Consider the following 26,090-nt stretch of genomic DNA (forward strand, 5'->3'; position numbering starts at 1 on the left):
CACTTTTTGTGGGCTTGGAACAGAGAAAGAATTAGGTTCTCAATCTTACATCAAGGTTTAATGAGGCATGGACAGTGGTTTGTTGGAAATCTGTCAGTGGCCACATTTTGGACTCCCTCCTGAATCTCTGTGTGACCCAGTTTATGAGGCAGAAGGTTCTTTAAAATTTGTGATGGAGAGATATACCTAAACTAGCAGAGGATGGGATTCAAAGTTCAATAATTAAAGAAGTTTCTGATAGAGTGAGTGGATGTGTATGTTCTTTTAAAAAAAAGTTTAAAATCATGAAATTTTTGTTCTTCTTTTGAAAAGAATTCAAACAAAACCCAAACATCAAAAATTAGTGAAATCTCTCCACTTTCTCATTTCCACTGGGGGACAGTGGGCACTATAGGGAATTTACAGTATGTACTTCTATATTATAATCAAAGACTAAAAAACAAAAGTGGAGTTGAACTATACATGGCCCTTCATGATTTTGCAACCTTTTATCAACAATATATCACAAATATCCTTCTATTTAGTCCTTACAGTTTGCTTAATCCTTTTTCTTGGCTGCATATTATTCTACAATATGGATCCCTCTTTAACAATTTTTTAAAAATCAATTCAACCATTTCCCTGTTGATGAACACTTAGGTTGTTGTGAGAGATTTTTAAGTCTCTTTGGAATCTCAAACTTAGTGTCAGTTGGGGGGACATATTCATATTCACATTCAATGGGGAATATGAACAAAAGGTGGGGACAAGTACATATAAGACATTTGAGGAATCTTGGTGAAAGAAATTACTTTATGTGACTCTTTTCCCCTCCTTTCTCTCCTCATGGCCTTATTTTTGTTTTTTCAGAAAAATATTCTTTTTTTAAACTTTTTTTTTAAAGATGTATTTATTATTTATTTATGATAGAGAGAGAGAGAGAGAGACAGAGACAGAGACACAGGAGGAGGGAGAAGCAGGTTCATGCGGGGAGCCCAATGTGGGACTTGATCCCGGGACTCCAGGATTATGCCCTGGGCCAAAGGCAGGCGCTAAACCGCTGAGCCACCCGGGATCCCCTCAGAAAAATATTCTTGAAGTCACTTACCAAAGCGTTACTGCAGGCTAGTTTATTTCGAAGTTCCTGGATTAGATCATCCTGTTCAGAGACCTTTTGCCAGACTTCAGACAGTCGTTTCAGGGTCTCCTGATGCTCTTGAATCATGCAGGAAGAAGTGTATATACGCACCTTTGAATGATCACCCTTGTTCTCAGGATCCTGGGATATTTAGAAATAATGAGTTTGTTTTGTTCTTAATATTTGAGTTAACTTCAGAATATCATGAGCATGGAAAATCTCTTAGTTCTGTATTCTGAAAGATCTATATTCTGTTCATATATATGAATCATATCTTTCTTAATAAAAGAAAAAAGTTAACAAATGCAGATACATGGTAAAAAATTCAAACAGTTCACAAGGCAATATACTGGAAACTTAGTCTTCCTCTAGCTTGGCCCTTCATGACTCAAGTCTCCTCCTCTGTGAGTCTGGGTTGCCAATTTTGGGATAAAATATCCTTCCAGGGATATTTTATGTATATAACCTGCTGCTTTTTTTCCTTCACTAATGAAAGTCTTCTAAGACCCTATTCTAACTTTATGTTTTCACTTGACAATTTATTTAGGATATTTTTTCATATTGTTGCTCATAGATTTATCTGGCTTTTCTTTTTTTTTTTAAGATTTAATTAATTAATTTATTAGAGACACACAGAGAGAGGCAGAGACACAGCAGAGGCTCCACAGGGAGCCTGATGTGGGACTTGATCTGAGAACTCTGGGATCATGACCTGAGCCAAAGGCAGACAACCACTGAACCACCCAGGTGTCTTTCTGATTTTTCTTTTAAAATTAACTTCAAATTACACACGTAATACATACATATATATTATCTTTCTAAAGCATTATAACATTATAGGCAAGTCTAAATTCCTCTTTGACTATACTACCTCTAATCCCATACTTGCTGTGTTCTCCAGAGATGACAATTTGTGCATATACTTCTAGACCTTTATGTATACATTTACATAATACAAAGGAATTTATATAATACAGATAATATTACATTGTCCTTTTAAAATATAAAAATAGTGCTCGCTTTGGCAGCACATATAATAAAATATAAAAATGGATTTTTTTTCCTAAAAAAGATGTCTTAGAAATTTATCCACGTTAGTTCATGTACTTCTGGCTCTTTTAGATTGCTTTTAAGTGTGTTTATCCAATCTCCTATTGATAGGAAAATAGTTGTTTCCAAGGTATTTTCTAAAATGAAGCTGAAATGAATATTTTTGCACATAAATTTTTTAGTATATGTATGGATTAAATTAATGTTTCCAAGGTCTTTTCTAAAATGAAGCTGAAATGAATATTTTTGCACATAAATTTTTTAGTATATGTATGGATTAAATTAATGAAATAGGACTGCTAAGACATATTTAAAATTTTGGTATATATTACACATTATCCTTCAAGAAATTATACCAATTGATACTCTCATCAGCATGAGTATGCCCATTTTCCTACAACCATTTAAAAAAAGTCTTTTTCTAGGTCATCTGAAATCATGCATAAAGGTTACTACATGCACATGATTTGCACTAACAATGAAATGAACTGATTTAGATAGCCAGAAAAGAGCAAGAGTTCCAGTTTGGATAGTAGATATTTCTCCATTAAACTTGTTTTCCTAACTGAGCTTTTTCAGGCACAGTTAGAAATAGTTTATGTTCAATGAGCATGAAAGCTACCCTTGAAGAAGCTGCAGAAGGGTCAGTGAGAAGTCTAAAATTGAACATAAATAATATTCTTATAAATAAGTTAGTGTGTAAGTGGGCAAAGGAATGGAAAACAATAGAAAAATTAGGGAATAGGAAGATGATATCTACATGTCCAATGTCTTAATACTACAGGATGCAAAATAGAAATTAATTTAAAAGTAATAGAAAAAAAATTCTCTGGATTGAAGAAATTGTAGATCTTCAGATTAAAAGGATCAGTTAAACTTTGAGAGGCTTAATGAAAAACAACCTAAATAACTTTGAGTCTAAAACCCTCTAGAATTCAGACATAAAACTGGTGACTTACAAAAAATGAGAAGCAGACTGACATCTAACAATTCCTCTCTAATACTGGATGGTACAAGACAATGCGGCAGTAACTTCAAAGACTTAAAGGAAGGTGTTTCTGAAAGTTTGTATATCCAGCCAAACTAGCAGTTAAGAGTGAAGACAAAATCATCTTGTTCAGACATGCAGATATTGAGAAATTTTAACACTCACAATAGTTTCTGAAGGAATTAGCAAGGAAGTATTACAGTAAAAGGAAAAGTCCAAGAATTTAGAAGAGGTAGAGTATACTGCTTAAGTAAGGATTGAAAGTTGGTTTTATTAGTAATCTTAAAGAAATGCATATTTTATATGTTATAAAAACAGTTCCAGAGATTCAGAGAGATAAAAACTTTCCAACTCATTTATATTAGGGTAGCATAATCCAGACACCAACATGAGATGAGAGCACAAGAATGTGAGTGATCAAAACAAATCTCATTTCTGAAAATAGATACAGAAAATGAAACTTTAAGAAATTTAATATAGCAGTTTATTGTAATGTAATGGTTTATTATTATTATTATTAAAATAAAGCAAAATAATAAATAAAATCAAATAATAATATGTCATGATCAAGTAAGGTTTATTTCAAGAACATGGAAATTGTCCTATAACTAAAAATCTATTAATGTAATTCACTTCATTAAAGAAAAATACTCAGGTCCCTGGGTGGCACAATTGGTAAAGCCTCTGCCTTCAGCTCACGTCATGATCCCGGGGTTCTGGGATCGAGCCCTGTCTCAGGCTCCCTGCTTAGTTGGTAGTCTGCTTCCCCCTCTCTCTCCCTCTGCCTCTTTCCCTGCTTGTGCTCTCTCTCTCTCAAATAAATCAATAAAATCTTTTTAAAAAAAGAAAGTAAAGAAAAAAAAACCCACCTCTATGATAACCTTGATAGCTGCTAACAAAAACATCTGATAAAGTTCAACATTCATTTCTGACAAAAATTCTTGGTAAACTACATATAGACAGTCACATCTTCAACTTGAAAGAATATTAACAAACATCCAGGAACAAACATTATACTTAATAGTGAAATATTAGAAATGTTTGCTTTAAAATGAGAAGCATTTAGATGTTATAGGCATCTAATGCCTATAGATGTTAGAAGGCAAGGATGTTATAATTCTACACTGTTTTGGGAGTCCTGGTAAATGTAGTAAGATAGAAAATAAGTTGTATGAATGTTGAAAAGGAAAACAATTTAGAAATACCAAGCAGTCCACTGAAAAATCTGGTCAGAGAGTTTTTAATAAGGTGATGGAAAAAGAGTTTTCCTATACATTAGTAATAGTTAACAAAATTAAATGTATACAAGTTCTCATAAAATCAATAACAACTGTACTATATCTAGGAATAAACTTAGCAAGAAATATGTGAAATCTATGAAGAAAAGTATAAAATCTTACTGAAGAGTGAATAAGTAAACTTAAATAAAAGTAGAAGCATGTCATGTCCCACAGAATATGCTAATTTTCCCCCAAATTAATATATAACTTGAAAGTAAGTCAACATAAATCTAAATTTCATCAAAAGATGATGTAAAAAATGGCCAAGAAATATTTGGATGTCAAGAACAAGAAAGGAGGACCTGCTCTGAAGGAGCTAGCAAAACATATTATCAGTTAAAGTCGCTAAATAACTGTGGTCTTGGTGCAAAAACTGGCAAATAGGTCAAAAGAACAGAGTTCAAAAAGAGCCATGTGTACACAAGAATTAGTATATTGGAGCACCTGTGTGGCTTAGTGATTGAGTGTCTGCCTTTGGCTCAGGTTGTGATACCAGGGTCCTGGGATTGAGTCCCGTATCAGACTCTGTGTGGGGAGCCTGCTTCTCCCTCTGCCTGTGTCTCCTCTCTCTCTCTCTCTGTGTCTCTCATGAAAAAATAAATACAATCTTTACAAAACAAAAAGAATCAGTATATATACATATAGAGTTGGCAATTCAAATCAGTGGGGAAAGGGTTCAGCAAATAGAGTTGGGACAAGTGGAGGCCCCTTTTGGTAAACATAAAATTATATAAATCTATAGTCATATATCTACATGTGTATGTAGATTATCTGTCTACCCATCCATATTAATTCCAGATGGACTAAAGATAAAAACATAGAAATATAAAAAATATAAAAGTGCTAAAAAATGAGGTAAACTTTTAAAATCTTGGGAATAGAGAAGTCCTTTCTAAGCAAGAAATAAAACCTAGAGGTGCCTGGGTGGCTCAATTGGTCGGGTGTCTAACTCTTGATTTGGCTTGGGTCATGATCTTGGGGTCATGAGATTGGGCTGTCAGGTTCTGTGCTTGATGGGGAGTCTGCTTGGAATTCTCTCTCCCTCTGCCTTCTCCCACGCTCTCTCTATCTCTCTCAAATAAATAAATAAATCTAAAAAAAGAAAGAAAGAAAACCTAAAATCTATAAGGGAGGACTGAGAAATTCAACTCCATAAAAATTAAGAAAACGTTGGTATGGTAACAAATACCATTCATAGAGTAAAATGAAAAGTTACAAACTAAGAGAAGATATTTGTAACATGTGTAATAAAACATTATTACCTGTAATATATGAAGAAGCTCCTATAAGTCAATACAAAAAAAAAAAGCCTAAATATGTAATAAAAAATAGGTTCAAGATTTAAACAAGGAATTCATCACATGGAAAGCCACATGACCCATACTTATGAACAGTGCTCCATACTTTTTTAGTGTAGTGGGCACTGTGATGTGCCTCCAGGCCTTTTCAGCAAGGAAGGACTTACCTCCTACTCCAGCTGCTGGCAGTGCTGCCCTGAGAAAAGGAGACTACCTGGACTGAAGAAAACTGCTTTGCTCCAAGTCATGCCTCTCCCTAAGGGAAGCTCACATCCATAACTGATCAACACAGTGGTAAAAGGCCAACTCCCATCCCCCCAATTTGGGACCCCTTTGAACATCCATCCAACCCTAGAACTCCCATAGGGTTGGCAGAGACCTTTGCTGGGACCACACCACAGCTCAACTTTTCCCTCTGCCCAACCCTGCTTCCTTCTCCTTCCTTTCACAGGTGTTGATACCAAGGGCTCTCTCTAAAAAATATAGTACGTGCTAATCCATCTCAGAGTCTGCTTCCTGGAGGAACCCAACCCACAACTGTTGGAACTAAAGGAAATGAAAACTGTAATGAGAAAACTTTTTCTTTCCCCATGCAACTGTTTAGCACGACTTAAAAAGATTGAAAGCACAACTTCCTGTACCACGCTAGTGTGGGGGAGTGCCCTTAATTATTGTTGGTAAAAGTGTCAATTTGCCAACAATAATTGGTAAGTGTAGAATCTTTCTGGCATTCAATTTAGAAGTATCTTTTTTTTTTTTTTTTAAGATTTTATTTATTCATGAGAGACACAGAGAGAGGCAGAGACACAGGCAGAGGGAGAAGAGGCTCCATGCAGGGAGCCTGATATGGGACTCGATCCCAGACTCCAGGATCATACCCTAAACCAAAGGCAGACACTCAACCGCTGAGCCACCCAGGCGCCCTAGAAGTATCTTTAAACATTAAATGTAAGCATATCCTTTGACCCAGCAATCCCCACTTTAGGAGATTATTCCATGAGAATAAGGATGTTCATTACAGCTTGTTTGTAATAGACAAAATAGGTCAGTAGATGGTAGAGTCACACCATAGAATACAAGGTAGTTACTAAAGGAAATTGTCAAGATACACATTTAAAAAGCAAGGTGTAGAACCACATTTGTAAAATGACCCATTTATGTAAAAAGAAAACCCTAACCATTTATATGTGTAACTGTATAACAAAAGACTGAGGAAGATTCCCAACAGATTATTCAAGTGATTACCTAACAGGAGGAGAGTAGGGTAGAGGAGGCTGAAAGCAGACTTTCACATTTAATCTCTGTGATTCTGTCTAGGGAGCCTCTGCCATTGTATTACTTGTGTAATTAAAAAAAAAGCAATTAAAAGAAAAAGAAAGATTCAGGCATTTTGGCTCTTTGTTATCTTTCATGGGTTTCACCTCCTGTTTGATCCTGAAGTCGCGGTTTGCATGAGTCCTGTGACTGAGAAGAGGCCCCCAGCCAGGTCCCTATGAGAATGTGGAAGATTTGAGAGCTCATTTGGTATTTGGATTTTTGCCTTACTTGAAGTGCTGGCACTTTATATTAATTAAGGAGCCTCAAAATTCCTAAGGAGGAATCTGAAAGGAGATGTGAAGACTGGAAATTGAAAGCTGAGGGTTACAAAGCTCGAGGGAGGGAAGGACATCTGGTTGAACGTTTGGGTTTCCCTCAGAGAAGGCAGGGAGTGTTACTCAGGGACCAGCTGGGATCATGTCCACTTGCTGGAGCGGCTTGGTGTGAGTCCTACCTGACTGACGATCCCGCTGAGCTCCCCCTCCAACATCTTCACTTGGCACTCCAGTAACTCAATGTTGCTTAGGGAAGTCTGGTATTTATCCCGGTAGAGGCTTAAGCTCCTTTCCAGGGAGACGATCTTGTCCCCAGCCAAAGCAAGTTGCTCTTGTGCCAAATGGAGCTTCTCCCCTGTGTTCTCATTATGATTTCCCATTTCCTCCTCATAGAGAATCACCTGTTGGTGTAGGAAAGGAACCACAATGAATTCATGGAAACATCTAATGAGGAATGGGTATGGCTATAAGACCCCATGCAGAGGAATCTTATGTTTAACTGGAAACCCAGATGTACAGAATTGTATGTACAGAATAGGCCCAGCACAGATTTAAAAGCTAATATATATAGTATCAGAATGTTAATGATTAGAAATAAAAAAAAAAAAAAGATTGTCCTATTTGGATGGTAAGTTTCTTAAAGGCAGGGACCATTATCTTTCCCATCCTGCCTGGCATGTAGTAAAAACTCAATAAAGACTTGTTAGTTGATTAATGGGAATGAATTTGTATAGCTCCATTTTTTTAAGGGCTTCAAGTGCCAGTATTCTTTGCTTCCTAGGTATTCTCTAGGGATCTAATTTAGAAAATGTGGAGTCCCTCCTGCACACAGCAAAGTTCCTGAGAGAGACTAGGGGAACAACCCCAAGTTCCTCTGGGACTTGCACAATTCTTATATAGATTACATCTCTTCCTAATCGATTAATTAGTCAACCAACTGACAGACATTTATTGAGTACTCATAAACAATGTCTTGGATGCTGAGGGAGTATATATCTATAAGACAGGCTCCTCCCTCAAAGAGTTTACACTCTTACAATTTTGGGAAGATATGATTTACAACTAGCAAACAACTGTATACAGCTGAGCATGCTCAACTGTATGCCTAGAGTTACATGTGTTGAAGGAGTTAAGAGCAGGAAGGTTTCATTTTGGTTCAAATATTTCAGTGTAGAATTTGGATAGAACACATTCTGTTGCTCTAAGCTAATTATACTTGCTGCCTGCCATTTGAAGTTCCTCCTAAGAAAAGGTCATTTAGTTTGAGAAGTTTATCAGATAAGGGGAAGAGGGAAGGAATATTTTATATTCAAATGTTTATAAGTATCTACCAGTGACTTGCTCACATTCCCATGGCACTCACCGTTCCTCTGAATGCTAAACCCATCCCTATCACAAGCATCTTCAGCTCTTTGCCTGAGGGATGCCTGGGCTTCAGGAGCCCACTCAAGGAGAGGAGCAGGACAAGGCAGGTTACAAGTATGGAGGACTTAACACCTTCTGGTGCAGCCTTCAACCAATGACTGGGTGGTTGGCTGGGATCACTCCGAGGCATGTCCTGTCCTACCTCCTAGAGTTCTCCAGAGGGATTGAATCCCAGGTGCCCTTGCAGTGATCTTAATAGTGATTTTCTTTATGGGCTTCCTGCCTTACTTTGATTCACTTCTCCACCCTCCCTCTGGGATCATCTCCTGAATTAGCTATTTTACATTCATCTCCTTGTCTTAGGCTCTGCTGTTGGGAAACTCATCCTTAGACAGAAATTTGATGCTACTGTACAGCAAAGTATTGAGGAAACTTGGCCGAATGGCTTGAGTAATTTTTTCCAATGTTTTCCCAGCTTGAGGTCATTTTTAATGACTACTACTTACCAGATCCCATATCAATTCTCCCCTTCCTCCTTAGTAGTTGAGCCTTGAATTTATTTGGGACAGTAGTGCATGTCACTAAAATACATTTCCTTGGCTTCCCAGGAAGTAGCTGTAGCCATTTGACTAACTCTGGCCAATGATACATAAATAAAAGTTGTGTGGGGCTTCTGGAAAGTGTCCTTAAAAGAGAAGAGTGTGTCTTTTTTTTCCCCACCTCCTCCCCTGGTGGGGATATGATGGTTGGAGCTCCAGCAGACACCTTAGGAGATCTAGAAAGTGGAAGTTTTGAGCTGATGATGGTGGACCCAAAACATAGGATCCTAGGTACCTGATGATACATGCAGTTCCTGTAACAGTCCTAGACCACCTATCTCTAGCCTTCTTTTATATCAGAGAAAGAAACTATCTTAAGTCACTATTACTTTGGGGTTTTCTGTTACATGCAGCCAAATAGAATCCCAACTAATTCAGGATCGCTGTATTCAGGCTGGACTCTTGTTTAAGAATTGCCAGTTTTAACACAGCCTTGCTTTAGTTTTATTAAACTATTGTTTATGTTCACAGGCTTTGTCCTTAATTATATTTTGTAGGATAACCTTTCTCTGTTTCATTCCCTCTCAATCCTTTTCAGTAAATTCTCATAATATTTTCTTTTTAAAAATTCTACATTCTTTAAGTCCCTTCATACAGCCCCTGGAATTAGTCCTTAAGTAATATCACCATCCTAGACAGTCCTTGGAATTTTACCTCTAATGCAAAGGAAGGAAATTCTGGGGGAGGTTGTGTATCTCATCACTTAGAAGCCATAGTTTTACTGCTGCTAGTGTTACCACTGCTCAACTGGTTTATATTCTATAGTTTTGGTCTTTGGAATTTACTCAGGATTCCACAAGGATGCTTTTTCTGGTTTAAAAAAAATACTATCTTGGGACATGAATGGAAATGAATGTCCAGAATACACTTAAGTCTATATGATCTAAAACTCCAGCCTGAAAATAAATGACCAATCTGGTACTCTCAATGATTGACTCAGACTCAATGTCTGGTTATCTTATCAGCTATCCAAGTGCTAGGAATTTATGTATTATCAAAATCTGATTTTTCTAAAAATGGTTCATTTAATGGACTTTATACCTTTTTTATAACCCTCAGAGACCAAGAGTCTTTTGCATTTAAATTGCAATGGTAATTGGATGGAAGTGATGGACCTATATGCACACCACACACACATACACACACACACACAAGTCACACACATATCACATGTCCCACATATATTGATACTGGAGCTCTCACCCAATTATGCCATTCTGTTTAGTTCCCTCTGCTCAGCTTCAAAAAGATTAAGAATTAAAGAGGGAAATTTGATAAAACCTGCTCAAGATGTAGAGAAGCTCTCCTCTGTAAGGCCAGTGTCTGCTTTCTAGTAGATGTGACCTGTTTTCTGTAGGTACATGGGCTTGGGGACATTTCCATAGTTATTCTATCTATACCTCATCTTCTTTCAGTTTGCAGTGATGGTGGAGAAGAACCAGGTCAGAAGTCTGCTTCTCTAGGAGGGACTGATACTGCAGGAGGGAACAGTAAGAAGTCTGTAACTCCTCTGTGCGAAACTCTAGTTCTTGCTGAAGGGCTAGCAATTTTTTCTTGAGTTGTTGGAGTTGTCTCAGATGGCACTGTTTACTGGGCTCAAACTCCATCTGCGACTTCTCAAATGCTAATGTTTGTTTCTTATTCTGCAATTCAGATAGAATATATGAAAAAAGCATAGGTTGTCACTAAGTATGCATTCATTCTTTGATATTTTTCATTTGTTCAATCATTGACATCCATCTATCCATCCTTTCACCCACAGAGCACTTATTAAACATTTCATTCTATCCACAATGAAACATCATTCTGTATTTCCACCCTGTAAGGAGAATTTAAAAGAAGAAAAAAAAAACCTAGTTCTTTCCTATTAGTTAGATCTACCATTCATACTATTTAGGCCAGAAGAAAAAACATACACCTAAAGGACCTAGAAAGTAGTATAAAGATACACACAATAATACACTTTTTTTTTTTTTTTTGTCTTCACATTTAAAGATAACCCAATTGATCTAGAAGGCAATGGATTTCTGGTCAGAGTTCTTGGACTAAACTCGATTTAGATAAAAGGGTAAACACTTGGGTGGGCTCTTGGAGAAATAGTTTTCTGGAATGCTGGGAAATGGGAGGCAGAGAAATTGTTCAGGCACATCTGTTTTCTCCTCCCGAAGGAAGATGTGACCTTGTAAATGCTGAGTGTGTGTGTGTGTGTGTGTATGTGTATGTGAGAGAGAGAGAGAGAAAGAGAGAGATGGAGAATGAGAGATCTTTTCCTGCCAATCCACAATCAACTTGAAATGCTGCTAGACCCATCTTACATTTTCATCCATTTATTCAATAAACATATGTTGAGCACCTACTTTATATCAGGCATGCTGCTGGTAGGATACATCCCTGAGTTGTTTATTTCAGTATAGGTGGGGTCTTTGCACTGAAGTTTCTATATTTTCTTGCCCAACATCCCTGATGACATGTGAAAGGTGGATAAAGAGGGTGCCTCATGGGCGTTCTTTAACTCCCATCTGTTTATTATCTTCCTACTTATAAATAATCCTGTCCAATTTTTGCTCTCCTTCTTGTTTTCCCTGCAAAGCTGCCTTTGCACCAATACCATAGATTTTATTGGCTATGGCATTTCACATTCTGCTTTGCATTGCAGTGACCTCTCTGTATCTTATCTCCTACTTAGATTATAAACTCCTGGAGGGCAGGGGCCATGTGTGCTTCTATAGGACCTAGACTAGAGGTTTACACACAGCTAGGTATCAAAGCAAAGTAGGAAATAGAGAACAGGCAATCTCATTGGCTTCCCAAAATTTGAGCATGTGGCCTTGGCCTCATTAACAGAGTACTTTCAAACTTTCTGAACTTAACATTTTCTTTTTTACAGTTTTATTGAGGTATGCTTTATATATCATAAAATTTAACCACTTTAAGTGTATAGTTCAATGATTTGTAGAAAATTTATAGAGTTGTGCAACCATTATTACAATCCGGTTTTAGAACATTTCCATTGGCTCAAAAAAATTTCCTTTTGCCCATTTGCCACTCTTGTTCCTACCCTAGCTCCAGGCAACCACTAATCTGCTTTCTGCCTCTATGGATTTGCCCTTTCCAGATATATCATATAAATGGAATTGTATAATACAATACATCTTGTGTCTGTCTTTTTTTGCTTAGCATAATGTTTTAAGGTTCATCCAAGTTATAGCAAGAATCAGTATTTTATTCTTTTTTATTGCTGAATTATATGAATATACCATATTTTGTTTATCTGTTCACCAGTTAATGGACATTTGGGTTGTTTCAGTTTTTGGCTATCCTGAATATTGCTGCTATGAGCATTAACATAGTAGCCATGTATGGATGTGATACTTCCCTTTAATGAATTTGTTTAGCAAACATCGTGGTGTACCTACCACATGTCAAGCACTGTAGAGGTAATGGAGATATAGAAGTTTGCAAAACAGAATCCCTGCCTTCATGCAGTTTGCATCTATGGGGAGGGGGGAGACAGCAAGTTAAATAAATAAATTATGTAGTGTATTAAAAGGAAATGTGCTGTGGAGGAGAGTAAAGCAGGGGAGAGAGATGAGGAATGCTTGCATGGTAGCAGCTGTAATATTGAGTTAAGTATTTTCATGGAGGACCACATTGAGGAGACATTTGAGCTAAGACGGGAAGGAGGCAGAGAAGGAACCTGGTAGGAATCTGCAGCAGGAACATTCCAAGGAGAGATAGTAGCAAGAGCTAGGGTCTAGAGGTGGGAGGTGCCTGGTGGTGTCTGAGGAGCCACTTTGTTCTGGCTGGAGCAGAGACAGTAAGGGGGAGAGTGGTACAAGATGAGGTGAGAAAGGAAAGGGAGGTCGGCTCCTTTAGGGCCATATAAGGCCATTCTAAAGACCTTAACTTTTCCTTTCAGTGAGATAAAAGGACATTGGAAGGTACTGAATGGATAAGCGAAATTATGTCCTTTAGATGTTACAAAGGACACACTGGCTGCTGTACTGAAAATCAACTGTAGGGAGGCAAAGACCAAAGCAGAGAGACCAGCAAGGAGGCAGAGAAGAATGCAGGGAAGAAGGGATGGTGACATGGACCAAGTTGGAAGTTGGGAGAAATGGTTGGATCATGGATATATTTTGAAAGTAGATCTCAACCAGACAAATTTGGTTGTGTCTGTGTTAGATGTGGGATGGTGGGAAATGATGGTTATCCAAGGCAAGATGACTCCAAGGTTTTGGTCTGAGTAACTGAAGATGGAGTTTTAATGAGATTAATTCTGTGAGATCTGGGATTGAAAAGAGGAAAAATCTTCTCCAGTGAGAGTGAGTGGGGGCCACTTGGGTAAGCTAAAGGAAGTTCACCACTATGGTCACCAGCAAAAGAAATCCTAGGCAAGAAGCTGAACTCTTGGCCTGAATATCTGGTGTGTGTGGCTGAAGAGAAGCTAATGACATTTCTTTCTTAAGCCAAACAATGCTGAATTTTGTATTTACTCTGTGCAGCTATAATTGCCAACATTTATATTAAATGTTTTTAGTTAAGTGCTCTCATTCTTTTCAAGATAAGAATGCTGCTATTCTCACAACTCATCCATGAAGGGACTTGGAAGTGGTGTGTGTGTGTGGGTGCTCATGCACACATAAACATATCAGGGGATGTTTAACAGCCCAAATCTTCTGTCTACACAGGTAAGCTGGGAGGGGGGGATGCTACTTGGAAAAAGACATGGTCAAGAATAAATACCTAATGTGGCTAGAACTAAGCAAAGGAGTGAACATCCTGGGGTAGGGTTAATTGAGAGGGCTTATTTTACTGAAGCAGATACCCAACAAATCCTTATTAGATTATGCTCAAATTCTGTTTTTCTTGGCTTTGTTGAAGTTGGCTTGAACTCTGACAATTAAGGAACTGGATTCCTAGTCCCTCAAGTGCTCATGTGTAACTGTTGATTTGGACGTGCCTCTCCACTGATGGGTATACGTGACTTGGTTGAAAACTAACTGTGATCTCTTCATTGTTCGTTCATTCTCTTCTTATTTCATGTCCCTGTTTTCTCTTCATTATACAAAAGAATGAAAGAAGTGCTTTTTTTAAGCCAAACTTTTTCTTTCCTTTTTTTTTTTTTAAAAGATTTTATTTATTTATTCATGAGAGGCACACACAGAGAGAGGCAGAGACATAGGCAGAAGGAGAAGCAAGCTCCATGCAGGGAGCCCGATGTGGGATTCAATCCCGGGACTCCAGGATCACGCCCTGGGCCTAAGGCAGGTGCTAAACTGCTCAGCCACCCAGGGATCCCCTAAGCCAAACCTTTTCTGTAGGGCTTCCCCTCCTAGCATGCTGTACATGCTACCTGTACATGCTACATGTACATCATATATTCTTAGGTGTGTTCGTAATCATTCTTTGGCTTAAAAGACACATGTCTTTTTCTATGTGTATAAAGCTTAGCAACCTATCAGTGATACCAATGAACTGTTAGTAATTTCTCTTCCCCAGAGGTCATGTCGAATCTTCTGGGTTTAATTTTGATTTGAGGTAACATGATAGACGAACCAGATGACGAGAGTTCATTCAAGTCTTACAGTACAGAGCCAACATAGCACTTGACCAAATCTGTCTGGTTGGAAAGATCCAAGAATTGCTCATATCTGCAGAGAAACTGCAGTTTCCTTGAGTGAGAATTTTAAACATTTGTACACTATAGATACCTATGGGTTTAGAGGAATCAAGTTTCAAAGTCTTGGAGAAAAGCCTAGACTTATTTGGGACCTATTAAATTTCTACTTATTTATCCTTAAGTATTCAAAAGATTATTTTTCTTAATTCTAAATAAATAGAAAATCACATGCTATAGATTAAGCCTACATTTCACTCATATATGTGACAGAAAGCGGTATGATAAAGGCATCAATGCATTTCCTATTGCCTCTTTGTCTTCTTTTTTAAAGTTTTCTTTCTAGTGAAGACATAGACATTTTATTAGATATTTATTAGATTCTGCTTTGAGTTTTAAACTGAGATTTGGGGAAAGCGAGCAAGTTGGAAGTAATCTTCCAAAGTAAGATTAGTTCTTGAAGTTATCATCCAGAGTTGGACATGATTCAAGAGGATGTCTGGTCCACCATGTTTCTCAGATCGATTTCTATCCAGGCCCTAGCTGTCTTAAAAGATGGAGAGCACTGGCCACCAGTAGGAACCTGTTCTCATATTTAGTCAATTTTTCAGCTGTACTTATGGTCAAAGAGATTATAGCTATTGCTCTTTCCTTGCCTATGTGGCTACTTGATCACAGAAGGAAATTAATTGGCCTGGCATGATTTGCCTTTTGAGAAGTCACTTTGGTTTCTACCCAATACTTTGTGCTTTTCAAGTTGATGCTAATTGATTGATGTTAAGTTCTATATTTTCCCTGATATTGAAGTTAAGCTGACAGGCCTATAATTACCAGGATTGTCCTTTTTCCCTTTTTAAAAAGATGAGCACTTCATTTACCCTTTTTCAGTCTACAGGGACTTTCTTTATCCTCTTGAGTTCTCAAAAATAATCGCTAGCAGCTATGTAATAACACCTGCCAATTCCTTAAGTACTCTTCAAAGTATGTCATCAGGTCCTGCTGATTTGCCTAAAGCGGCTTTTCAAAATACTTTTTAACCATTTTATTCCCTATTCTAGTTTGCGTTCTTTTCTGTCTCAGGTTGGCATTACTCTGGTAACTGGATCCCTGCTGCTTTTTCCCCTTCATTTAAGAACTGAAAGTCTCATCTTTCCCCAGTCATTGCCATGAACTTCTTTCCCTATCTTTGAGGTGTTAAATGGGATATTTTCCCTGTAACTCTGGGTTAGCCTTTTATCACTAGATAGGTTTATCAATTATTTTTTATATCCTCTATAAAGTACATTTCTTGTACTTTCTTGTATTGGTATAGAACTGGGTGTTCAAATGATATGCATTTCTTTTGGATACATCTTTATGGTTTAGACATTTTTCTCATCTGTGAGCTCTGCTTACCAGAGAGTCCCTTTAAAGAAAAAAAAACCTCTTAATGTCAGAATAATTTTAGATTTACAGAAAAATTGCAAAAGTAGTATATAGAGTTCCCATTTACTCTTCGCCCATCTGTCCCTAAGGTTAACATTTACATAATTGAGGTGCATTTGTCCCACTAGGAAATTAACATTGGTAGATTATTATTACCTTAACTACATACTTCATTTGGATTTCATCAGTTTTTCCACTAAGGTTTGTTTGTTTCTGTTCCAGGGTCCAATCCCAGATCCCACATTGTATTTAGCAATTCCACTTAAAAAAAAATTTTTTTTTGTCATTTCCAATGACTCAAAGTGATATTTCTGTGTCATAATTTCCATCAAGGAGGTATTAACCCATATTCAACTAGTTACTTTTATCTTCAGAAATCAAACTTCTTTACATAGTTTTATGCTAAGAATAGTGTCATTCATCCACTTCAAAGATGAGTTTGACAATCTGGGCTTACTAAATATCAGAGTATAATCCCCATGGTACCACCAGGGCCAAAGGGGCCTGGGCAATTGCTCAGAAAGACCTTTCTTTTCCTAACTTGGTCATCCTTTTATTATGATATCTCTGTTCTTTTCTACTTTCACTTTAACTGAGGCACTCTTTTGGTTCCTGGGCAGGGTCAGGACTACAGTGGGACAAGTGAGGTGCAAATTTTAAGGAGGCATTCAATCGGGGTGGGGGGGCAGGGGAGGTGGCATGCAAGCTCAGGGTTGGCACCTGAGGAGTTCCCTGTAAATGTTGCACCCTATGTACTCATTTGCTTCATCCTAGTCCTATCTTCATTCCTAAGTTTTGGAGCATAACATATTCTTGATTTATAAGGTTACTCCCTCCCCCATACTTACACATAACGTCTGATGTAGATTTTTAATTTTCTTTCCTAACTGCAATTTTGAACTATGACCTCTGGCTCATTTCTCCAGATCCTTGTTAGATATTAGTCAAAAATTTCACAAATTCTTGGGTTTCCTCTTTGGTCCCATGTTACATTTCCTTGTAGAGGGCAGATCTTGCAGGGATTTTCTGAGTGATGAGTATAAGTCTACATCTAATTGTGTATTTGTATGCGTAGCCTGCAATTTAAATTCTGCACTAAGTGCTAGGGGAAAAAAAGATCCTGTTTTAAAGCTTATTTCAAGCTGTTAGACCTTCTTCTGGGCAATTAGAATAATAAAATGCGATTTAATACCTTTCTCCCTCCAAGTTGCTAGGTACATTTATAAACCACATGGCTTTTCCTGACTGGGGGAATAAATAAACTTGTGGCAGCAATGGTGAAAATATCCTAAAATGTTAATATTTAGAAAGAAATAAATTATGATAATATTCTTCCTGAGATCCATTTAAGAAAACCAATGGATTTTTCTATGTTTGTGACCTCCTAAGGAAAGGACAGTAACACTCAGTAAGATAAGGTGGAATTACTTTGTTGGTATGAATTTTTAGGGAATTGCAGAACAATCTGTGGTTTCCTTAGGGAGGTGGTGAGTCCTAGAAGAGCTCTAACAGACACAATTAAGAGAGACTGGATCCTTGACCACAAATGTGGAAGACAGTGGAGTCTTAAATAGTAGCTAAGGCTGACTTGGGGGTCTAGTGACAGGTCTGTGCAACTGGTACATGCTTCACGTTTGTCAAGGATTCAAAAGGAAATGAAGACTGCAGGTAAGGCATTCTTGTAAACCCAAAGTTGTGAGAGAGCTATGGGAAAATATTTCCCAGATGGCTCCCCAGCTTAGGGGGATAAATTTAGAGACTGGTTTACAGACCCTAGCACTAGAGTTTCCAAAGACAGAAAACCTGAGGCTGAAATGAAGTTGCCTCAGCTGATGAACTGCCTGGTCTACAGGTAAGTATTGGTTCAAAAAAGATAGTCATGCCAGGAGAAGATGATCATGCCACTGTTTACACATGTGCAGGCCAAATGTTACCGGGTATCTTGGCTCACACACCTCTGGAAACAAGCCCTGTGTCAAGGGACTGAGTGTCAAGTAGGGGTTTACGTGGGAAGTGATCTTGGGAAACTCAGGTAGGTAGGTGAAGAAATGAGACAACGAAAGGAAGTGAGCTGCTGAAGAGTGTGTTATCAGCTTACTTCCCGCTATAGGCAGCTGGCACAGGGTCCTGTTGAGGAACGCCAGGGACAGAGCAAAGAGCATGCCTGGAGTGTTCTAAGACTGAGGGGTGAGAGAGAGAGGTTATTTCACCATCTCTCCATCGGTCATTGGTAGAGAGCTGCTTCTGGGTTCCTGCATCCAGAAGAAAAGCTTGTAGGCAGAGAGCTGATGATGGGGCAACAAAGATCACCTGCTCCTGAGAAGTGACACCTCTGAGTAGTGGGACAGTTGTTATCTTCATGGTTGATTTAGAAGTTTTTCTAAAATCCATTAGGAGATGCTACTCTCCTTATATAACTATGATTTGGTCTTTTCAGGACAATGGGCCTCAGGTGTTGCAAATCCAGATGTGAAAGGGCAGATAAGGAAAAGACAGGGCCTCGAATGGAGATGGCCTTGGAGATAGCTAAATGGAAAACTCGTGAGGGCAGGGATGGGGTTTTTGTGTGTATGTGTGTTATAGGGTATATGTGTTGAATTCTCTCTCATTGCCTGCTCAATAAATGCTCTTGAATGAATGACTAGTGGAAGAATTTTCTATTATTGTTCCTGCCCAAGGGAACAGAGGTGGAAGTTGAGGGAGCAAAGGTGGGTAGCAGCTGCTCAATTCCTTACGTGGCTGCTGTTCATCATCGTCTCCTCCACACAGAGCTGATTCTCCTGCAAGGTCTTCCCCTGTCTCTTGCAGACATCATGCAGATTTTTGATGTCAACTTGCAGGCTCAAGAGCTTGCTGTTCAGGTTGCTCACTTCTCTGTCTCTCTCCCCCGCCTAGGCAGTCAAAAAACAAAAGCATCAATTATAAACTATCAAGAAAATGCTTACTTTCGTTCACTTAACTGGTTGACAGAGACTTTAAATTTGCTGGAAATTTGTCCATCAATTCTTGGCTGTTATTACTCATCCAGTGTAACATTTACACAGTATCCATTTGCAAGGTGTCTGAGTGCTCTGCATTATTCAGACAATTACTTATTTACATTAATTAATCTTCACCCACTGCTGTGGGTACATCACAGACACTTCCCCTGTTTTTCAAGAGGAAGTCAGTGCCTAGAATAATTCCAGGCACCTACCAGACTGTCTATAAATATTAATGGCTCTGGCACTGATGAACTGAACATAGTGAGATGTCAAATGAACTTGTCAGGACTATAGTGAATCAGTGATGGAGTTAATGTGGATTCTGAAGTGTCTTAACTTTCTCTTTTGCCCACTAAACCAAAAGACCTCCCTTACCTGTAAACCTAGTGCTTTTTGGTGATGTAGACCAAGGAGAATAAAAGTAAAATCCCTGGGCTGATTGCATAGGATAATCTGTCTTTGATTACGAGTGAAAAAGATTAGCTAATTACAACTAGATCAGAATGGAAATTAATGATTGAGATTAAAATAGAGGGTATGGAGCAAAGTAACTTGGGTAGGGTTGGGGTTGTAGAGCTGTGGTAAGAAAGTGAGTGCCCCATCACACTAGGATGCCCCCTTCCACTGCCAGTGTTGTGGGTGGTAACGGTATGAAAAGAAATCAGGAAGAAGCTCTTTGTGAACCTGTCCGGTGCTTTAGTCCTATCGCTGTGCAGACTCTTCATAACAAGAGGACAAGTCCTACTACCTTTGAGTTTTAGATGCTGGAACTGAGACTCCTCGTTTTATGGTAGATGCTTATCTTAGATTAGGTTATCCAGAGTAGGCACTTTGGCAAGGATTCCTGGCATCTACTAAAGAAACTCTCCCAAGAGAAATCAACAAGTGGAGGAAGCAGGACAAGGAGGAGGAAAAAAGCCAGTGAAGGGCATGATTTCAGACAAAGTCCTTTAGGCAGTAACTGTAGTGTGATCCCGCAGGGAACTCTGGAGTGTAAGTTCCATCTCAGAGTTTGTCTTGATTAGCTGCAAAAGCTGGGCTGTCAGACTCATTATCAGTCAGTCAATGGCTAAGGGTTGCCCCATAGGATATAAGCTCCCAAGGAGTTTCAGCTCTCTGCTCTTATGAGCAAAGTGACCCCAATAGCCCAAGGGCAATTCTTCTAAGAGAGTTTCAGGAGCAAAACACAGAGAAGCAAGCCGTGGGTGCACAGAAATGGTAAGGTGATCCAGTGCCCAAGGTCCCATAGCTGGTTAGCAGCAGAATGAGGAGAGTTCTTCTCTTCTGACCCTGTAGCCAGTGATCTACCACCATATTCCACTGATTGCTTTGGCTTCTTAAATATATGAGCTACATAACACTCATTCCCAGGGGAGCTGGAGACCTGATATGGACATTGTAAATCAAGCCTTACTGGACAGGTCAGTTTAAGAGACCTCTGCACAAGGCCGAGGGGCCAGAGGATAACCACGAGAATCGGACACCGCAATGTCAGAGTATTCGGAATTCAGAAGGTTTCCCAGAACTGCTGCTGTCTCAGCTGATTTATTTCTTCATTTCCATTTAGTACCTGGATTTTTTTTTTTTTTTACCACTTTACAGTTTAATTAGGTTAACGGCATGGCTCTGTCATTAAAAGGATTTCATTATCTCAAAACTCTTCCTCTCTTGCTCCTGTCCCTTGTTCCTCACTTTCAGAAAAATAACAGTGGATGTCAACTGCCCCAAGCATGTAATTACCATTACAACAATTTGCCAGGGACTCTCTTAAGAGAATATGTGTAGAGCAGCTAAAAAAAAAAAAAAAAAAAAAAAAGAAAGAAAGAAAGAAAAAAGAAAAAATGGTGTATAGACACTGTTTTCTAACTAGAAAACAAAATCCTTGACCTGACAAGGAGCAGCAGTTTGATTCTAGTGCCTTAAACTCCTTTTCTTGTTGCTGCCACACTGGGAATAGGGAAGAGAGGCTCTCTGGGGACTGAGACCCTAGCGGATCTCCTCCCCTCTTGCCACAGGACTCTTTCTTTGTCATCTATGAGCAGATTAAGTGACAATACAATGCCTGTTCTATGGAAGTGTCAAATGCTCTATACTCTTGCCTTAATGCTGAATACATACATCTTAAAGTGAGGACCATGTTACCAGATTGTTCCATATGGAGCCTGGCACACTGTGGACTCATTAACAAAGTAGCAATGATATACAACTCGAGCCTCTCCAACTTAAAAGCTAAATGCCTTCTTTCTGTCAGGCCAATAAAAAACCCCTCTCCCTCTAGTTTTAGATGTCTTCTGAGTAGAAGCCTGTTTGCCCCCATTCTAATGCACCAACAGGACTTCAGAATTGGATCTTTAATGTAGATGATCTCATCTAATTTGGACATTAGCATTGACTCAGAGTCTCTGAGGCAATTTATTCATTCAGAAAACAAGAGCCTTGAAATAAATAATTCTTTCTTTGAGGATTTCATAAACCAATTGAATAACAAATGTGTTTTGTTGGATGTCAAATGAAATTTGCTTTTGAAATCAAAACCGAACTATTTACTCCTAAAGTCCAAATCATACAGGGGTTTTTATTCATCAGAACAGGCATGAAAATGCTGTGAGAGTGATGAGGTGATTCCAATGCACAACAAAAAATTTTTCTATAGGTAATCTGTAAGAAAAGGATGTGCTCATTTCAGAACTCCAAGAAATGCAAGTGTTTCTGAGGTTCCAGTAAACCTAATTTCTTGCTAATATCTTGCACAGAGGTCACTGTACACTATTTCTAATCCTATCTACTTTATGAAGGCTAAATTCCAGGCAGATGCCTTTTGAGTATCAATATGTGGCAGGAATTGATTTAATCTGACATTTCATCAATCAAAGCTCTGTAACCAGTACCGGGTCATGAGAGGAGCTGAGAGTCATAATCCTGACCCTCAGGCACCATCTGATCTTGTTCTAGATCTGAAGCCATTAATGAAGGCTGAAATCACAAGCTTCTGCTGCTAGGTGAGTTTTCAGTTACGTAAGCCATGCACTCAGATACCCCAGTTTTGCTTATACGAAGTTGGGACCTGGTCACTGCTTGAAGGCATGTGACATCAGCAGCAGCTGCCAACTGCAGGCAAAATGGTGAGTGCTGGTACCACAGTTGTAATCATGATAGTTACTGGAAAATAGATTGTTTACTGAAGCAAATTTTGTGTATTGATTCAATGGGTCTTTTTCAAGGAGCATGTCTTCTCGAATACACATTTCCAAAGATGGGAAGAAATTTTGCTCTAGACTTCAAAGTATTGACAGATACGTCTCGTGCTTCTTCTTGGAGGAAGCTGATGTTAAACTGAGGCTTGTGACTCAGAAGCACTTTAGAAGTCAAGAGCGTTACAAAGATTTAAGATGGCAGCATTCCATCAAGGATTTGGCACTCGAACAAGAAGACTTGAGTGTAAGTTTCCAGAGTAATTTTGGAGTCAACCAATAACACCATAAAGATCATCATCTTTGGGAGATTATCTTTTTTCATCTGAGGATAAAGACAAATCTTTAACAAACAATGGAAAACCCACTTTTAACCACTACCACCATTCAACATGTATCAATTTCTCATGAGAGGTAGATTTTCAAAAGCATAAAACCTTAAAAATTATCATTGCTTCAGGAATTTTTACATTTTACTTGTGTAATAGGAGTTTACAGTTATCTACAGTAATTTCAAGTACTGTTATTACTATTATTAACTTTATTCCTGAGTTTACTTTTCTATCGAAAAAAACATTGTAGTTTTTTATTATTTAAATGGGAATTAATGGGCACTTATACAAGGTTTGCCTGTGAGCAAAAAATTTTGGAACCAATTTTGTTCATCTAGTGAAGAATGAGCATATTTTATTGTGCTCTAAATTCTTTAAAAATTGGCACACTACATAAATAGATGGTTTAGGATACACATGGCATATGGCAGAGGTCAGCCACCTATGGAATATGGGCTGATTTTTATTGGCACTTGGAAAGTTTCTACATACTTTTCTCCATCATATCTTTGGAGAAATTATTTTACCAGAAAATAAGCTCTGGAGAGCACAGAACTTTGTTTTGTTCACTGCTTTATCCTCAGTCCCTAAAACAATGTCTGGCACATTGAAGGTGGTCCAAAGATATCAATTGAATAAGGAAATGCCCTTCTATAATATCCATCCCAGATCCTTGTTCCCTGCAGAACATACAGCAAATCCTGTACAGCTACCTCCAGTAATCCAGCAGGAAAGGAGCTGAAACACCTCTTTTAGAAACTGTTCAGCTCCTGATAGAAGGTCTGTTAAAAGTATATGTTATACACTTTTATGTGTATAACACATACACATAATGTATGTGTTTTGTGTATGGGACACTCCTACAATAATCTAAACATCCCCCTTAAATGCTTTCTGGAACAAGTCAGGGAATAGGTAAACACAGTTTGACCAAAATATTAGACTAATGAAAACACTCCATTTCCATATCATTCCAGATCAAGAGACAATGTTGGCAACAATAGTTACTATCTTTTAAATGTTTCCTGTGTCCCAAGAACTAGTATTTTACATGTGGTATCTTACTTAAACCTCGTGGCAAACAGTTGAAATGGGTGCTAATTATTCATATTTTCTAGGTAAGGGAAAGAAAGCTCAGAGAAGGTAAGTAACCTGCCCAGTATTATACTGCTATTAGATATGGACCCCGACCCACCTAACTCAAGTCTGGGCTCCTTAAATGCTATCGTCTGTTGTCTACCTCTCTTTGTGATATTCTGGGATGCTTATTACTAGAATTTTTAAAAATTTTTAATTATTTTTTTTATTGGAGTTCAATTTACCAACATATAGCATAACACCCAGTGCTCATCCCGCCAAGTGCCCCCCTCAGTGCCCACCACCCAGCCACCCCAACTTTCCCTCCCACCTCCCTTTCCACCACCCCTTGTTCATTTCCTAGAGTTAGATGTCATGTTTTGTCACCCTCACTGATATTTTCACTCATTTTCTCTCCTTTCTCCTCTATTCCCTTTTACTAATTTTTATATTCCTTAAATGAATGAGACCATATAATGTTTGTCCTTCTCGACTGACTTATTTCACTCAGCATAATACCCTCCAGTTCCATCCACGTCAAAGCAAATGGTGGGTATTTGTCATTTCTAATGGCTGAGTAATATTCCTTATTACTAGAATTTTGAATCATGAAACTTGAAAAGAAGTTCATTGTAACACAGAGTCAACTCCATGCGTGTAGGAGACTTAGGAGACTTACTTCATCTTTCATTTCCTTGGCACCTCTCATTTCTCCTTTAAGCTTTAGCATTTTCTGAGCTTTGTTATAAACCTGCAAAAGTCCAAGAATTTAAGATGGTAAAAGTAGAAATGAGCCTGACCCTTTAAAAATTTCCCATCTGGATGTGTGCTTTCAGCAGAGAGCTTGGCGAAACTTCCCAAACCCTTAACAATACCTACTTGTCTGTCCATCTGTGTTTTCAAAAGTGTGTTAACACCTTCACCAGAAAGACAGAACCAAGGGATTACATCTTTTTCCAAAAACCAACACTTGGTAGACTAAATTGTTTCTGAATTCACAGTTTCTTGGAAAGCAAAAGTTCTGGGATGATCTTACTTTCTATGTTAAGTATTCAATGGCTCTTTTATAGTTAACATTATGCGCTAATTATGAACCAGACAGAATGTGCACAACCTACCTTCATTTGCAGGGTAATCCTAGGAAGTAGACATTATTACTAATCTTGTTTTACAGAGGAAGAAACTGAAGTCCAGAGAAGGCAAGAGACTTACCCAGGGTCACACAGACTGTCTTACTACTCCTTGAGGAGCTGCCATTAATTTATAACTGTTACTTTGGAAATATCTGATGATATAGGGTTTTTTTTTTTTTAAGTATCAGGTTACTATAATGTTGGTGCTTGTAAAGTTATGAAACTTGTTGAGTGCTGAGAATTATCTATATAAAAAGTCTCAGGGAAAACCAAAGATTGTTGCACAGGTATGTGTGTAAGTATAGGATGATGTATTTCAGGTCATAATGCACTGACTTATTAAAGTAATCTAATTTATTATGTTTTTCACTCTAAGGCTAGAGGAAATTTCCACCAGGCACTTACCTGCAGAATAGTTCCAAGAATGAGAAGCTATCAAAATACTCATTCTTTGCAATGAACCACATGCCCCACCCCTAATATAAGCCAAGAGGAAGAAAGAATCCTAGTGAGACATGGAATTTGGAATGTTTTATGGGGTTGTGTTCTGATGTGCTGCATGGGTGTTTGCCCTCTTTAGTCTTTGCACACAGAGATGCATTATGGGAGTGGGGATGTAGCTCAGGCTTACTCAGGTGGGAGAGGCCAGGTGATGTTGCAGTAACAAACAACTCCCAAATCTCAGGGACTTAAAGCCATGAAAGTTTCTCACTGTGCCACATGTCCTTTATGAGTCAGCTGGGGCTGCTCTTCATTGTCCTTTGCTGGTAGAACTTCATCTACTATGTTGCCTGTTGCCATGGCAGCAGAGAGGGAACACACGGGTTCTTAAAGTGGAAGTGACACACTTCACCTCTGCTCACATTTCATTGGCCAAAACAAGTCATACAGCTATGCCTGACTTCTTCCTTTATCCTTTAAAGGAAATGTTGGTGAATGTCACAAATGACTTCCACACTGGGTGTCTTAGCTGGTCGTACTACGATAACAAAATATCACAAACTGAGTAGCTTATGAACAATAGAAATTTCTCACAGTT

The 26,090-nt window shown here is 38.4% G+C and overlaps 1 protein-coding gene across 5 annotated transcripts in view; it reads right to left on the reverse strand.

Annotated features, from left to right (window-relative positions):
- Nucleotides 1-25,816, reverse strand: part of PMFBP1 (polyamine modulated factor 1 binding protein 1) — a 49,292-nt gene extending 23,476 nt beyond the window's left edge. For 2 of the 5 annotated variants that reach the window (XM_038538464.1, XM_038538465.1), the window contains exons 1-6: nt 25,457-25,612; nt 24,598-24,669; nt 19,070-19,225; nt 10,690-10,932; nt 7,505-7,726; nt 1,088-1,258 (exon numbers count right to left, since the gene is read on the reverse strand). In XM_038538464.1, coding sequence (XP_038394392.1) covers nt 1,088-1,258; nt 7,505-7,726; nt 10,690-10,932; nt 19,070-19,225; nt 24,598-24,648 — 843 coding nt within the window. In that variant the 5' untranslated portion in view covers nt 24,649-24,669; nt 25,457-25,612. Of the gene's footprint in view, nt 1-1,087; nt 1,259-7,504; nt 7,727-10,689; nt 10,933-19,069; nt 19,226-24,597; nt 24,670-25,456; nt 25,617-25,682 lie in introns of those variants that run through there. The other 3 variants (XM_038538463.1, XM_038538462.1, XM_038538461.1) reach the window with 3 other exon arrangements.
- Between the last annotated feature and the right edge of the window lie 274 nt (nt 25,817-26,090).

This window comes from Canis lupus, chromosome 5, assembly GCF_011100685.1.
Source record: "Canis lupus familiaris isolate Mischka breed German Shepherd chromosome 5, alternate assembly UU_Cfam_GSD_1.0, whole genome shotgun sequence".
NCBI classification, from domain to species: Eukaryota; Metazoa; Chordata; class Mammalia; order Carnivora; family Canidae; genus Canis; species Canis lupus.